General features: G+C 43.1%; 1 protein-coding gene across 1 annotated transcript in view; it reads right to left on the reverse strand.

Moving 5' to 3' along the window:
- Nucleotides 1-17,778, reverse strand: part of LOC125452996 (NAD(P) transhydrogenase, mitochondrial-like) — a 189,666-nt gene that overhangs the window by 116,304 nt on the left and 55,584 nt on the right. The window contains exons 9-11 of the mRNA XM_048532046.1: nt 17,586-17,739; nt 7,544-7,705; nt 2,774-2,884 (exon numbers count right to left, since the gene is read on the reverse strand). Coding sequence (XP_048388003.1) covers nt 2,774-2,884; nt 7,544-7,705; nt 17,586-17,739 — 427 coding nt within the window. The remainder of the gene's footprint in view (nt 1-2,773; nt 2,885-7,543; nt 7,706-17,585; nt 17,740-17,778) is intronic.

Here is a 17,778-nt window from a genome sequence, read left to right on the forward strand (position 1 = left end):
GTGATTAGGCAGAGTCAATGTGGCTTTGTGAAAGGGAAATCTTGTTTGAACAATCTATTTAAGAGTTCTTTGAGGTGGTGCCGCATGATTTAAATACAGAACTGGTGGATATGCTATTTTTAGTTTTCATTTGCATTTGCTACTGTGCCACATCAAAGGTTTTTACAGAAAATAAAAGCCCATGGTGTACAGGGTAGTATTGTGGCATAGGGAGAAGACTGGTTATCTAAACAGAAGCATAAATGGATCTTCCAAGTTGGAAAGACATAATGAGTAGTGTTCTAAAGAACTTGTGTTGGGACCTCAACTGCTTACAATTTATGCAAATGATTTAAATGAAGAGATCACAGGCATTTGTAGATAGGTATGACAGTATGTTATGAAGAAGAAATAAGGAGGCAATAAAATGATATTAAATAGGTTAACTGATTTGAAAAAGTTCTGGCAAATACTGTATTCTACAGGAAAATGTCCATTTTGGCAGAAATAATTTTAAAAAAGCACACTGTATAGGAGATTACTGAGTCAACACAGAGAGGTGAAACTCTTCTCTCAGAGGGTGACAAATCTATAAATTGTTTTATTGCAGTGGGCTGCTGAGCCTGGGTCCTAAATATGTTCAGGATTGTGAGTGCAGATATTTCATCATAAGCTAATCAAGGTTCTTTGGGAAAAGGTAGGAAAATGGAGTTCAGGTTGATCATAGTCATAGCACACAGAAACAGACCCCTCTGTCCAATTTGTCCTCACCAACCAGATATCCTAAACTGATCTAAGTCCCATTTGCCAGCATTTGGCCCATATCTCTCACAACCCTCCTGTTTCAGGTACCTATCCAGAAGCTTTAAATATTGTATTTGTATTCACCTTCACCACTTCCTCTGGCAGCTCATTCCATACATACACCACCGTCTGCTTGAAAAAGCTGCCCCCTTAAGTCCCTTTTATATCTTTCCCCTCTCATCCTAAACCTATACCCTCTAGTTTTGGACTCCCCTACCCCGGGAGAAAGACTTTGGCTATTCATTCTATCCATGCCCCTCATGATTGTATAAACCTCTGTAACATCACCCCTCAGCCTCTCGGGCTCCGAGGAAAGAAGCCCTAGTCTATTCAGCCTCTCCCCATAGCTCAAACCCTGCAATCCCGGCAACCTTCTTGTAAACGTTTTGTGAACCCTTTCAAGTGCAACAACATCTTTCCTAGATCAGTGGTGATCTCATTGAACAGCAGATTGGGCTTGAGGGCTGAACTGAGGACTCCTGCTCTTGTTTCATATGTTTGAATGAATGGAAGACCATAAAGCATAAGAGGACAAGTAAGCCATTGGGCCCATTGGGTCTGTCCTGCCATTCAAGATGATGGTTGTTCTGATTCCAACCTCAAGTTCACATTCCTGCCTACCCTTATCAATCCCTGACTTAATAAGAATCTATCTTCTGCCTTAAAAACATTCAAGGGCTTGGTTACTGCCAGCTTTTTGATGCAGTGTTCCAAAGACTGTGTGAACTGGAAATCAAGTGGTGAACGGCCAGGGTTCATTTATCTTGTAGCAATCACATCTTCTGCAGGCTTTCACTCCACCCACATAGGATCACTGACTGATTCCTGAGGCGGTGATGGGGTGGGCGGGGGGGGGTTTGGAACAAGGGTCACCTCTGAACAGCTGACTATTGATCTCTGAGTATCCTTCACCCTCTCGTGAAAGTTTTACACTGCTGTGCCAGCACCCGATCGCTTGTCTCACCACGTAATAGGTTAGTTGTGCACACTCCAGTAGCCGCAGAGGCGTGTGCAGGTTCGCTGCTGGAGGCTGCACGTAAGTGATACGATAGTGCATCTTCAGAATATTCACTTTCCTCCAAAGGCTCATCTTGTTCCTCCCTCACCTTCAGTGACCCATGGGAGAATGACAACATGAGTAAGTACAGGCATTAAGGAGGGGTACAAACTCAACACGGTGCGTATCATTGCATTTCAGTTCATGATTATATTAATTCAGTTTAGGTGCTAATCCTGTCACTAAATCTCTGTTCCACCTCTTCTCCATTGCTAAAGTTTAATTTCCGTGCCAGCTGATCTCCAGGACATTTTTTTCCAATTCTGAATTGTTGTTAAACATACTGTATGGCTGAGGTGGCTAAAATCTCTGACCCTGAAAGTTGAGAATGCAAAGCAGAGATGATAAAATGTGGAAAGCACAGCCTGGCAAGAAAAGCCAGGCATGACTGCAGTGCGGAGGGTAAGTTGGAGTCAATGAAAGGAGAAACATACAATGAGACATGAGGAGTTTTCATAAGCTTATAACTGGCAAAGCTCTTGGATGGTAGAATAGCTGTGGATTAGTTAAAGTTAATGTAAAGTGAAGCCTGGAAAAATTACAAGGAAATAGTTGGACAAATCCAGCTTAAGGGTCACAAAGGCAGGATAGGTGTTTCGAAAAGTGACGGATGGATGTAGGCAGTATTAACAGTGGAAATGATACTGCATTTGATACTAACTTCGGATCAAACTGTATAATGAGGTGGCAGATGCTAAACTGGCCATCAGCCAGGTAACATAATGCATCTGGGATGTGGTTGTGGCATCTTTGTTTAAGGAGAAATGAGCAGGATAGCTTCCTTTTTTCAACTACCTGTGGACAGGACAACACTTGTCTTTCCATGTCTTATGACAGTTAGAAAATGTTTATCCAACATTACTTTGGGAATCATTGCCTGGGAATTTTACTTTGTTTGAATTACAGACGTAGTACTCCTGAGACGAATCTTACCAGCAATATTAACTGAGGAAATAAAAGCTGCCACTAAAGCAAGAAATTCTGGCATGTTCCCTGGTGTGTAATCGCCTCCCATCAATGATAACCCGCCAACTGCAGTCAAACCTGTAATAAATATTGAGGATTAACAGATGCAAGTTTAATGTTATCATTATTTTGCTCAAACCAAACGTCACAAAATCACAGAATTGTTATGGCACAGCAGGGGGTATTTCAGCACATTGCGTCCGCACCTGTTCTCTTACCTAGTGCTCATCTCCTGCCTTTTCTCCACTTCTCTCCAAATAACCATTCAATGTCTTCATGAATGCCTCAGTTGAACCTGCCTCCACCACATTTCCAGGCAGTGTATGCTATACCCTAACCACTTGCCGTGTGAAAAAGTTTTTTTGTCACAGCATCCTTGCTTTGCTGGCACATCGCTTTTAAAATTAAGGTAACAATTCCTTCCCTTTATTTATCAACATTTGGAAAGCTTTATCCTATGAAACCCAACGAATAGCATTCAGGGCCTGATTTAAATCCCTGGTCCCAATATTAATGTCAAAACACCAGTTACCCATCTCTGCATTTCTAACTTAATGCTAGGTTCAAGCTTGCAGCAGGTTCCTGTGATCTTTGATTATCCTTCCTCAAAGGGCTTTGCTCATGCAAGTGACTCAAAACGTCAGAAACACAACAAGTTATTTGTGCAAGTCACTGCTTCCCATCGATGGCATCATCGTTACAAGCTCCCTGTCCATCACTGGGTGGGTGTTTTGATATCACTGCTAGGTCAAAGTTCCTATAAAACCAAGGTTGAGCTTGGTGGAGGCTGCATAATGTTAGAGGCAAGTCAGTCTTCTTCCTAAAAAGGCATGTCATGCTTAGTCCCGTACTTTAATTATAGGTTACTCTTGTCTGCAATCATCCAATTTACAACATCACTTCAGACTCTCTGTTTATCCCACCCAAAGTATAAGAGAGAAAGCATCTCCTTTATCAAATTTAAGGATCAAAGGAAGGGCAATCTACTGACATTTAAATGTTGATCCATCAGTTTCCCTAGAATATATCTTTTTGTAAATTTCCTGCCTATGCAACGTTGTTCCTATTCCGACATCTATTCTTTTATTGATACAACTACACCTTCAGTTTGAAAATGTTTACGTTTATTCCCTGTGGGACATATGCATCACTGACTGGCCAGCATATATTGCCCAAACCCAGTGTGTGCATCAGTGGCCTAACATCCAAGTGTGTACTCATGTACCATGAGGGTCACAACTCTATTTAAAACAACTGCACTTCAGGTAAAAGGAAGAAGTGGATTTTTTTTTGTGTGTGTGAGCTGCCAGCCAGCCCACTGCCAGAAGAAATTAACACAGAACAGTTTTTATCGACTCACAAAGAGCCATGCACTTAACTGGTCAATAACCAATATCATTGATGCTGGTAACATCCACTGCTACCACTGCAACATTCACCTGTCTGCTCTTCATCAACAATTTAGAGACTGGTCCGTGTTTTGTTTTTGTCTTTTACCTCTTTGGACTTACCTCCAATTTCTAACCTGTCTGTTAATGTATTGCACTGCGATGTCCTCTCAAGTTTAGTAAATTAGTAAACTCATTGTTTTTGCTAATTCAAGAAAACACAGTCAAGTTGACTTCTTTTAAAATGAAAGCTCATTTGGAACAAAGAAGGATATCCACAAGTGAAGGGATCCTTTCAAAATAAACCTTGTTGTGGCAAACCAAGGGGTATATGTGAATAACCACGGGGAGCCAGCTCACCCCTCCCCACTGAGAAGCTTAATGCCTTGGGATATCCTGTCTGGAACCATAACAAATTTGGGAGCCGCATGCAGGGACAACTCATGACACCTTGCTTCTGGAGATCCTGGCCTCCCTCCTTTCGTGATCACCACCCCACGAGACCACCAACCCCCGACGTAGCTCCCCTATTCCATGGTTGCTCCTCCATTGTGGGAGTTAGAGACTTGTTACACCAGCAACAACCAAGGAGAATTCCTCCATGGTGCTATTGAGTACTAGAGGTACCAGCCTCAGATTAGTCCCATCTCTGCGTGGGGGTGGGGGGTGCACGACTCCTTCAATCAGGACTTCACGCAGGTACAAAGCCTACCAGACATTGAGTAGTTGCTTGATGGTGCAAGGTCTGGCAGGTTTTCAGATCCTAACATTGTGCAGGTTTCTTTGCTGATCTCACTAATATTTAGATCTAGTCCAAAGAATGGAAGGATCTCGCCATGTACCGCAATTGAACTTTGGCTGTTATGTACTGTAGCCATCATCCCAAACATCTGCCCATGCCAGAATTGTATGAGATCAGGACTTCCATCCAATATCATGGCCCATCACAGTCCCAATGTCAACTCATGGATCCCATTCCAACTCCGTGATCCCTCATTAAAAACCATAAAGTTTCAGGAAGAGGCTTCTATAATGATCCTGTGCAAGCCTGACCGACAGCCCAGACTCACAAAAGGACTTTCTCAATGAGGTTTGTTCTGACAGCTGGGAAAAAAAACTACTGCCTTTACTTGACTGACATCATTAAATGGTTTCAATAAATTGTTTTTCTTCTGTGGTCTTTATTTGCACGAGGTTAACATGTGACAAATATTTGAAACCTCTGTTATCATCAGTCTAATGGTCCATCTGACAACCACTTCCAAACATTTATAGGAACAGCAGTTTCTTTCAAAAGAAAACTTATGAATGATTATTCTTTGTTTTGTGGGTGATCCTCTCCATGCTATTACTATTACATAGCTAATTGGTTCTGCACCAAGCATATACTTGGTGAATGAGCACAGAGGGATGATGATTTGACACAGAGTGTATGGGGGGCTGGGGAGCGTTTTGGTTGTGGTGGCGCAGTAAGATCGGCGTTGGCATGGAAAGGGCATACGGAAGATCCTATGAACATACCTTTCAAAAGCTTCCTGAATTCACACCATGATTCACAAGCTCAAAGTGGGGCCATGAATGATGATTCATTCATTCAGAAGCTGGCCCAACTCTACAAAATTGCATAAAGCTAGGAGATGCACAACTGTGTGGCCAAATTCCACCCCAATTCCATACACAAATTTGCTGACGACAGCTCTGTAGTAGGTTAGATCACAAACATTGACAAGACAGAACACAAGAAAGAGTTTCAGAGATAATAGGAACTGCAGATGCTGGAAAATCTGAGATAACAAGGTGTGGAGCTGGATGAACACTGCAGGCCAAGCAACATCTTAGGAGCAGGAAAGCCGACATTTCGGGTTTAGACCCTTCTTATGAAATGGGAGAGGAGAAGGGGGTTCTGAAATAAATAGGGAGAGAGGGGGAGGCGGATAGAAGATGGATAGAGGAGAAGATAGGTGGAGAGGAGACACAGGTCAAAGAGGTGGCGATGGAGCCAGTAAAGGCGAGTGTAGGTTGGGAGGTAGGGAGGAAATAGGTCAGTCCAGGGAGGACGGACAGGTCAAACGGGTGGGATGAGGTTAGTAGGTAGGAGATGGGGGTGTGGCTTGAGGTGGGAGGAGGGGATAGGTGAGAGGAAGGGAGGTGGGGACGAGCTGGGCTGGTTTTAGGATACCGTGGGGGAGGGCAGATTTTGAAGCTTGTGAAATCCACATTGATGCCATTGGGCTGCAGGGTTCCCAAGCGGAATATGAGCTGCTGTTCCCAGAGTTTGAGAGCTTCGTGACATCGTGTAAAGACAACAATCTCTCCCTCAATGTCAGAAAAATGAAGGAACTGGTCATTGACTACAGGAAGTGGAGTGGTGGGCACGCCCCCTTCTACATCAATGGTGCTGAGCTAAAGATGGTTGAGCCAGGTTCCTAGGACAGGTGATCACCCATCAAAGCAACAGTCATGAAAGCACAACAACCTCTACTTCCTCGGGAGGCAAAAGATATTCAGCATGTTCATGAGGACTCTTACCAGTTCTTATACAGACTCCACAGAAAGAACCCTATCCGGATGCATTATAGCTGTTTGTGCCAACTGATCTCCCCAAAACCACAAGAAACTACAGAGAGTTGTGAACACAGCCCAGTCCATCACTCACACCAGCCTTCCATCCACTGACTCTATTTACACTTTCCGCTGCCTTGAGAAGGCAGCCAACATATTCAAAGACCATTCCCATTCCAGTTATATTCTCTTCTACCCTCTTCCATCAGGCAGAAGATATAAAAGTTTGAATACACTTAAAAATAGCTTCAAGAACAGCTTCTTCCCCATTGTTATTAGGCTTTTGAATGGGCCTCTCAAATGTTAATTCAGATCTCTCCCTCTCTGCACCGTCCCTGTGGCTGTAACACTGTATTCTGTACTCTGTTCTGCTACAGTGATGCACTTGGTATGTTTTGATCTGTCTGTACAACACACAAAACAACACTTTTCACTGTATCTCAGTACACATGACAACAATAATCAATCAATTAGGTGTCTAATATTCACAATGGGACTGCCCAGGTCAGGAACGTAAGGGATCACTCACTACCAGAACTGTACTGATTCCGCTAAAATAGGCTTTCATCTCAAGCCAGCTAGTTAAACTATGTCATATGGGTCAAAAATGCTCACAGGGGTTTGCTTTAATATCAACATATGGACAAAATACGCCCCCTCCCTCATTTTAAAGACACATTGATTTGACCTGTAGCCACCAAACTTGACCAAACAACTCATAGAAACTCTCCTCAGTATTTAGGAAATGACATAATTGAATTGATTCAAAAATTGCAGGAGAGCTTACCTGAGATGGCATTAGTAACTGACATAAGCGGGGAGTGAAGAGCTGGTGTGACTTGCCAAACAGTATGGTATCCAACAATTCCAGCCAGTCCAAAAATAGTCACCATCTGTGGGAATGCAACAGTCGGGGCAGAGATTCCAAGAGCCATCAAACTAGTCAGACCTATGAGTGAATGTAAACATCAAACGTATTAAATTAGTAACAAATGAGTCATGAAGATGGGAGAAGAGTTGGGGTGGAACAAAAGCTGAGTAGTACTAAATCATGGGATTTTTGTTCAAAATGAATCAGTCATAAATCCGGCCCATTCTTTAAAGCTCTTTTCACTAATTCCAAGGCATTTTTGAACTTAGTAAATCTGTTAACGTATGTATCACAAAAAATCATGTTTAACCAATTTACTGGAACTCTTTGAAAGAGTAACATGTACAATGGACAAAGGAATCCTGCAGAGAAACCTTACTTGAATTTACAGAAGACATTTTATAAGGTGCCACATCAAAGGTATTGTGGAAAATAAATGCTTAAGATGTGGAGGTAACACATTAACAGGAATTGAAAAAGAACCAAAAGAACTGCAGATGCTGCAAATCAGGAACAAAAACAAATTAGCTGGAAAAGCTCAACAGGTCTGGCAGCATCTGTGAAGAAAAAAAGTAAAACAGTGAACAGGAATTGAAGATTCGCTGGCTGGCAGAAAACAGACTTATGTATAAGTATATCTTTGCCAGATTGGCAGGGTGTGCTGAATAGAGTCCCATAGAGAGCTGTGCTGTGGCCTCAGCTTTTTATAACTTATTCCAATGACTTAGATAAGGGGAGCAAAGGCATAGCACCTAAATATATAGACAAAGTCAAGAAAAGTAGGAAAGTATGCTATTAAGAAATATAAGGAAGCTGCAGAAAAATACGTATAGGTTGAGTGAGTGGGCAAAAATCTGGCAGGTGGAGAAGAATGTGGGAAAATGTGAAGTTGTTTACTTGGGCAGGAAGAATAAAAAATAGCAGTGTATTCCTTAAACAGAGAATGACTGCAGAAACCAAGGTGCTGAGGTGTTCTGGTTTAAGTGTTTTAGGTGCTTTAAGTGTTCTGATGGATGAGTAGCAAAAAGATCGTGTGTAGTGTGTAATCAAGATGGTTAATGGGATGCTATCCTTTATCATAAAAGGAAAAGGAATTGAACTCAAAAGAGAAGATAGAGGAAAAATACTGCTGATGTTTGAACCGTAAAACAAAATTCTTAAAAACTTTTTTAGGCCTTTGGTGAGTCCACATCTCAAATGCCATGTGTAGTTTCGGATTCCTTATTTATGGAAGGATAGAAATGAATTGGAGGCAGGTCAGAGGAGCTAACAGCTCAGAGAAACTGACATCTTAGTTGATTGCCATTTTCGTAAACCTTGCTCTCAAGCTAACATTTCCGGGCCTGCTGCAAAGCTGCATTGAATCACAACAGAAGCTCATTTTCTGCTGAGAGATAGTAAGAACTGCGGATGCTAGAGTCAGAGATAACACAGCATGGAGCTGGAGGAACACAGCAGGCCAGGCAGCATCAGAGGAGCAGGAAAGCTGACATTTCAGGTCAGGATTTCTGAAGAAAAAGGTCCCGACCCAAAACGTCAACTTTCCTGCTCCTCAGTTGCTGCCTGGCCTGCTGTGTCCCTCCAACTCCACACTGTGTTATCTCAGTTTCTACTAGACACTTTACAACCTTGAGGTCTCAAAATTAAATTCAGAAACTGACCACGTTATGTCTGTTCTCCAACTTTTTTTTGTACTCTCTCCCTGCATCCTCTACAGCCAATGAGATAGTAGGAACTGCAGCTGCTGAAGAATCTGAGATAACACGGTGTAGAGCTGGATGAACACAGCAGGCCCAGCAGCATCAGAAGAGCAAGAAGGCTGACGTTTCGGGGCCAGACCCTTCTTCAGAAATGGGGGAGGGGAAGGGGGTTCTGAAAAAAATAGGGAGAGAGGGGAAGCAGATAGAAGGTGAATAGAGGAGAATATAGGTGGAGAGCTGTAAGACTTATTGTCTTACAAACTTACTGTCTGAAAGAGAATTTAGATGTTGCATTTGCATTGCAATAATTTCTAGGACTAAGAATCAAGGGTTGGAAAATGAGATTAGTGTAGTCACGTTCTTGTTGATCAGCATGAATACAATGGGCCAAATGGCCTCCTTCTGGGATATTAGCATCAATTAGTTTCTGCAAACTTTGAAATTTTGATCTGTATACCCAGATTATGAGAACAGTTCAAGAAAAGCAGCAGTTTAATACTGTCCTTTAGAGAACTGCAGTGTAAGCCTTCTGCCAGTCGAAAAACCAACCACTCACGACAACTCTGGTTCTAGTCATTCAGTTAATATGTTCCATGTTATCATTTTCCCGTTCACTCTGTGGCCTTCAACTTTACAGGTAAGCCTGTTTTATGGATTTTTTTAAAATGTGTTTTGGAAGTCACTACATACACAACTAGTAAAATCCTCATTAACTATCTGTTACTTCATTAAGAAACTGACTCTAGTTAACCACTTTAACTATAAAACATCCATGTTGGTTTTCCCTTATTATCGGGCACTTGTCCAGGTGGCAGTTCCTTTGTCACTTCTGAAGGCTTTTGTACCATCGAGGCTATAAAAACTGATTTCCGTAACATTTCTTTCAACAAAGTTGTAACATGTGCATTTCTCCAGTTCCACAGGGCCGCTTCATGATCAGATCTGGTGGAGTTGTAAATTTTGGCAATCTGGAAGGAAAAAGGCTCTGGGGTGAGGTCGGGATGAAGAAAGTACAGCTTATGAATCAGGACTGATTGTTCCATGAGGGGAACATAAGATGGGAGAAGATGGAATCAGTAGGAACATGCAGTCAGATACAATCTCCATCACTGGGCACAGCCCTAGCAATGGTCGCTGTAGCCATCACCAGCATCAATGCCTCTATGAAAACCAAGAGCATGCAGATCCACTTTACCCTGCTATTTAGGTTCTGCTGCCTGAGGTTACATACCACATTGTCTTGTAAAAGAAGGAAACCATGTCAGAGAGTGTTGTGCAAATTGTTTAAGTGATGTGCCTATCGTAAAAAACAAAGAACATTACACAGCAGGCCCTTCAGCCCACCAAGCCTGCATCAATTCCTGTTCCTTATTTAGACTTGCTATTTATTGCCCATATATAGTTTCTAAGCCTCAGTCTGCCCTCCTGTTCATGTATCTATTAATTTGTACATTCATGGTTGAATAGCTGGCAGCACGTGTACAAAAGAACAAAAGTACAGCACAGGGTCAGGCCCTTCGGCCCACCAATCCTGTGTGGATCATCATGCTCTCACCAAACTAAAAAACAAACGTTCTGCCCGTATTCAGTCCGTATCCTCTAGTCCTTGCCTTTTCATGTGCCCATTCAGATGCCTCTTAAATGTCGCCAATGTGCCTGCTTCCACCACCTCCTCTGGCAGTGCATTCCTGGCTCCTACCACTCTGTGCGTGAAAAACATTCCTCGCACATCTCCCTTAAAATTCTGCCCTCTCATCTTGAACCTGTGCCCCTTTGTAACTGAAACTTCAACCATGGGAAAAAACCTCTGCCTATCCACCCTATTGATGTCTCTCATAATCTATCAGGTCTCCTCTCAGCCACCGTCTTTCCAGTGAAAACAATTCTAGTCTTTTTAACCTTTCCTCATAGCTAACTGTGACATGTGAGTGCCAGACTAAGGGCAGTACTCACTGCATGAGAGTAAGATATACAGGATGCTATTGTGATGAATACAATGATTTAGTCATTTTTTATTATAATTTATCATACACATGTGCTGTTGATTTTTGAGTTGGTACCTTGTGGGTTTTTGAGTGCCTGAAGTTAATAACTATTTTATATTTCTGCAGCCATTCTACTTCTTTTAAAGCAATTTTTGTGACCTGGCTTTGGAGTGAACAGGTTTTTGTGCACCACTAATAACTTTTTTTTATCCTAGATTATTTTGCAACCAAAAAAGAGAAATGATGGATGAGAATAGCTGTGTAAACCAGTTGTCCTGAGAAGGAAAAGGATATAGTGAACTAGATTAGCTTAGAGAGAGGACTTAAAGTATGAAGTGTTGGGATAAAACCCTGAAGAGATTACTTAAAGCTGAATAAAATTAAGTTCAGATGTATAATAGCTCCAGAAAGAAGCTATCTGCAGTTCCAGTCCATAAATTGAAATCACAAATGACGTAAACATACCAAGGTATTAGATAAGAGAACTCTAGAGTAAGCATTGTCTGAGTACTATTCAGGGTAAAGTAATATGGGTGTGTTTGAGTGCTATATTTTTTTCAATTTAAAAAGGGACTGTTTTGGGGATTAGCGGGATTATATTTTTTATCGTGTGTAGAAGTCTATGAATTGAAATCATTCTATTTTATCTTCATTCCTTTTGCTAATAACTTCCGTTTTATTGTTAAAACAAAATCTGTAAAATTGTGAGCTTAATCTTCAGCAAAATACTACTTTTTTTAAATGAAAGCAAATCACAATATCATCTATCAAATCAGGTTTCCAGTAATGACACAATGAATGAGGGTCATGGTTGATCCTAGGTGTTGCTAAATTAGCGAATGGATAGAACAGTCAAAAGTCAATGGTTTCAGAGTAAAGAGGTAGCACCTACATCTCACTGATCTTGACTGCTCATGTGAGGTCACCGAATTTTTTTTTAATTCACTCAAATGATATGGCTGTCAGTGATCATGGGAACTGCAGATGCTGGAGAATCCAAGATAACAAAGTGTGGAGCTGGATGAACACAGCAGGCCAAGCAGCACCTCAGGAGCACAAAAGCTGACATTTCGGGCCTAGACCCATCAGAGAGGGGGATGGGGAGAGGGAACTGGAATAAACAGGGAGAGAGGGGGAGGCGGACCGAAGATGGAGAGTAAAGAAGATAGGTAGAGAGACGAGTACAGGTGAGGAGGTAGGGAGGGGATAGGTCAGTCCAGGGAAGACGGACAGGTCAAGGAGGTGGGATGAGATGGTAGGTAGGAAATGGAGGTGCGGCTTGAGGTGGGAGGAAGGGATGGGTGAAAGGAAGAACAGGTTAGGGAAGCAGAGACAGGCTGGGCTGGTTTTGGGATGCAGTGGGGGGAGGGGTCGAGCTGGGCTGGTTTTGTGATGCAGTGGGGGGAGGAGAAGAACTGGGCTGGTTTTGGGATGCAGTGGTGGAAGGGGAGATTTTGAAGCTTGTGAAGTCCACATTGATACCATTGGCTGCAGGGTTCCCAAGCAGAATATGAGTTGCTGTTCTTGCAACCTTTGGGTGGCATCATTGTGGCACTGCAGGAGGTCCATGATGGACATGTCGTCTGAGGAATGGGACGGGGAGTTAAAATGGTTCGCAACTGGGAGGTGCAGCTGTTTGTTGCGAACAGAGCGGAGGTGTTCTGCAAAGTGGTCCCCAAGCCTCCGCTTGGTTTCCCCAATGTAGAGGCTACAATGGATACAATATACCACATTGGCAGATGTGCAGGTGAACATCTGCTTGATATGGAAGGTCATCTTGGGGCCTGGGATAGGGGTGAAGGAGGAGGGTTGGGGGCAAGTGTAGCACTTCCTGCGGTTGCAGGGGAAGGTGCCGGCTGTGGTGGGGTTGGAGGGGAGTGTGGAGCGGACAAGGGAATCGTGGAGAGAGTGGTCTCTCCGGAAGGCAGACAAGGGTGGGGATGGAAAAATGGCTTGGGTGGTGGGGTCAGATTGTAGGTGGCGGGAGTGTCGGAGGATGATGCGTTGTATCCGGAGGTTGGTGGGGTGGTATGTGAGAACAAGGGAGATCCTCCGGGGGCGGTTATGGCGGGGGCGGGGTGTGAGGGATGTGTTGCAGGAAATACGGGAGAAGCGGTCAAGGGCATTCTCGACCACTGTGGGGAGTAAGTTGCGGTCCTGGAAGAACGTGGACATCTGGGATTTGCGGGAGTGGAATGCCTCATCCTGGGAGCAGATGCGGTGGAGGCAGAGGAATTGGGAATAGGGGATGGAATTTTTGCAGGAAGGTGGGTGGGAGGAGGTGTATTCTAGGTAGCTGTGGGAGTCAGTGGGCTTGAAATGGACATCAGTTTCTACCTGGTTACCTGATGTGGCTGTCACTTTAGCTTTGTTCTTTGGCTTTGAGAAGTCAGTGCTGTGGCATCTTTTTGAACCACTACAGTCCTTACGGCGTAAGTACAAACAGAGTGCTGTTAGGAGGGAACTGGCAAGAATTTGATCCAGTTACAGCAATGACAAAGATCCAAGACAACACAGAGTGTGACATGGAGGGCACCTGCAGGTACGGGTGCTCCGGTCATCTGTTGCCCCTCTAGATGGAAGAGGTCATTAATTTAGAAGGTGTTGTCAAAGGAGCCTTGGTGAGTTTCTGAGATGCATCTTGTAGGTAGTACACACTGTTTGCCAATGATGGAAGGAATTTTAGGTGATTGATGAGGTGTCAACTGGACTGCGTGCTTTGTGTCAAACATCTTGAGTATTGTTGGAGCTACAACTATCTAGCCAAATAGAGGCAATTCCATCACATTCATGTAGGGGAGGCAATGGCCAAGTGGTATTGTTGGTGGACCAGTAATCCGGAGAAGCATATAATGTTTTGGGGACCCAGGTTCGAATCCTGCCACAGCAGATGGTGGAATTTGAATTCAATCAAAACTGCAAGTTGGAATCTAATGATGACCATGAATCCATTGTTGATTGTTGGAAAAACCCATCTGGTTCATGAATGTCCTTTCGAGAAGGAAACTGCCATCCTTACCTCGTCTGGTCTACATGTGACTCCAGAGCCAAGGCAATGTGACTGACTCTTAACTGCCCTCTGGGCAATAAATGCTGCCTGGCAGTGATGCCCTCAAACCATTAATGAATAAAGGAAAATAAAAGATGGTGGACAGCCTCTGGATTGACAAGAGATGACTTACTCACTGTTGAGTTCTCAGCCTCTGACCTGCTTTTGTAGTCATTACGTGTATCACTAATCCAGTCATAATGATAATTCCCAGAACGTACTGGATCTGGGTACAGGAGGGTAGATTGTTGGCATGGATTGTAATAGCGACCCACATCCACTGGCTACTCAGGATATGTCTAGAAAGCCTCTTAGTTCCTATGGGTAGTGGACTTCTCTCCTTCTCTCCATCTCCTATATTAAGGACACCAAAGATACATCAGAGGACCCTGGACCTCCTTGCTGCCTTGTTGCACCATATTCACTGGACTTCCAACGTAATTCCACCTTCAAAAAGGTGCAGGCTGGATTTAAGGCTTGAAAATAGTTTGATGTTGTGTTACCGTTAGGTTAACATAGTCCCTATGCTAAGGTGTGCCGACACTCAGCCACACACTTAATGCTGTAGTACACACTATTAAATTCACTGACTGCATGAAGTTTGCAGCATGAGCAACAGACGTGGTCTCATCACACATCATGCTCCTCTGTCTGTTTATTTCCCTTATGATCCCAAAGTGTTTTGCCACTAAAGACATTGATACAGGGAACACAACATAATGCTACTTTTTGACTGTGTGTTGCTTTAAAATTTACAGAAAGATGGTGGCAGGAGATTTTAATGGTATATTTTATACTGATTTGACAAGTTTCTCACTTATTCCAACAATGGTTGGTGTATAACTCAAACTTTGTCATTGACCCACATGACAAAAGAAATCAAACGTGGCAACATACATCCTATTTGTTTCACAAACTTTTCCTTGAAACCATATGTGTAGTGAGATATACTCAGCTGTTCGTAATGTAATAACCACATTTTTTTTTATGTTACCGTATTTTTGATTATGGTCAGAGTTGAGTAAAGGACTGTTCTACAACCAAGGAATAAGGAAAGAATTGCTATACTTTTAAAAAGCAAGTTGCTGAATTGCATTGTGAATTGTGTTTGTACTGTTGTGATCAGAGATCATGGGAACAGCAGATGCTGGAGAATCCAAGATAACAAAGTGTGAAGCTGGATGAACACAGCAGGCCAAGCAGCATCTCAGGAGCACAAAAGCTGACATTTCGGGCCTAGACCCTTCATCAGAGAGAGGGCTGAGGAGAGGGAACTGGAATAAATAGCGAGAGAGAGGGAGGCGGACTGAAGATGGAGAGAAAAGAAGATAGGTGCAGAGGAGAGTACAGGTGGGGAAGTAGGGAGGGGATAGGTCAGTCCAGGGAGGACGGACAGGTCAAGGAGGTGGGATGAGGTTAGTAGGTAGGAAATGGAGGTGTGGCTTGAGGTGGGAGAAAGGGATGGGTGAGCGGAAGAACAGGTTAGGGAGGCGGGGACAAGCTGGGCTGGTTTTGTGATGCAGTCCACTGTACCCAGTGTGGCTTCCTCTACATTGGGGAAACCAAGCGGAGGCTTGGGGACCGCTTTGCAGAACACCTTCGCTCGGTTCGCAATAAACAACTGCACCTCCCAGTCGCAAACCATTTTAACTCCCCGTCCCATTCCTTCGACGACATGTCCATCATGGGCCTCCTGCACTGTCACAATGATGCCACCCGAAGGTTGCAGGAACAGCAACTCGTATTCTGCTTGGGAACCCAGCAGCCCAATGGTATCAATGTGGACTTCACTAGCTTCAAAATCTCCCCTTCCCCCACTGCATCACAAAGCCAGCCCAGCTCGTCCCCGCCTCCCTAACCTGTTCTTCCTCTCACCTATCCCCTCCTCCCACCTCAAGCCGCACCTCCATTTCCCACCTACCAACCTCATCCCGCCTCTTTGACCTGTCCGTCCTCCCCAGACTGACCTATCACCTCCCCACCTATACTCTTGTCGCCACCTATCTTCTCCTCTACCCATCTTCGGTCCGCCTCCCCCTCTCTCCCTATTTATTTCAGAATCGTCTCCCCATCCCCCTCTCTGATGAAGGGTCTAGGCCCGAAACGTCAGCTTTTGTGCTCCTGAGATGCTGCTTGGCCTGCTGTGTTCATCCAGCTCCACACTTTGTTATGTGTTTGTACTGTTGCTCTGTTTGAGCAATACGGCTAGATATTTGAAGACAACCTGGCTACAGTGATGTATGTACAAAGTCAGATTTAGCCAACAACAGGCTGCTGAATGGTTTGTGCATGCCAAAGGCCATCATCTTGACAACAATTTTCTGATTAGCTTCTGAGTAGCTGAACAACTGTGAATGTGAATGATACCGGCAGAAGCCTTTAGAATACTGCAAGGGTAGATGGTGTGTGGGTCTCTCTCCAGTAAGTATCTGAAGCCTGAAGAAAACTAGGCGTTTTTTTTCCTACCAGTTGTTGCACACAGCTGCTTTGAACGAATAAATCAGAGGCTTTATCATTTATATAACCATTGCTCTATGTCTCCTGTGGAGAAATGAAAGAACTGAAGGATTTGGAAAACTGAAAGAACCCCTTGTTCAAATCCTGAGGACAGACATCTTTGAGTTGCTTCCCTGGTATTTTTTATTTCTATCCATAAGATCAATTTTTGTTTCGCCCAACTATACTTGCCTGTATGTGTGTGAAGGGATTTTCCACACTTCTTAGGCTAAGAGTTCTAAATATTAATATTATAGTTGAAATATTATATTACAGTTGAAAGCTGTTTATCTATGGTTAGAATCTATTTATTTGTAATGAATTGTAGTTCTTGAGAAGTACAGAAGCCTGGTCCATGCGTTTTGTTAATCTGAGTCCATTAGACAGGTAAACTGGAGTCTTTGTTTACTTTAATAAAACGGTTAACTATTGTAATGAATTCAGGATTAATAGAGATTAATTTCCAGCATGTTAACCCAATGAGATATGACAGTAAATTTAGGAAATAAAATAGGTGTTCATTATAAATCAAAACCATTCCTAATTCTACATGAAATACAGATAAATCACATAGATTAAAATCAACGCATATTATTTAAGAAACACTTAAGTAACAGTTGAATGGAGATGGTCACTGCTGGGTGTAAAGTGGTGATTAATTCTCAGTTTGACTGAAGACTATGCAAGAGTTACAAAGGGTGACATATACTGTATTGATTTACACTTACCTCCTGTGCAAATGGCAGATATGTTCATGGTTTTAATAAATGGAGAGACTGTTTCCTTTCTCTCAACCTCTAACTCTGGCTCCTTCTTAGATTGTACCGGAGTACTTCCCGGAATATTCTGTGGTGGAGGTGCTGGAAAGATCAGTTTCCCATCCTATTAATGAAAGAGCACTGGAAGGATTAAAATAGCACA

This window comes from Stegostoma tigrinum, chromosome 1 (assembly GCF_030684315.1).
Source record: "Stegostoma tigrinum isolate sSteTig4 chromosome 1, sSteTig4.hap1, whole genome shotgun sequence".
Taxonomy (NCBI): Eukaryota; Metazoa; Chordata; class Chondrichthyes; order Orectolobiformes; family Stegostomatidae; genus Stegostoma; species Stegostoma tigrinum.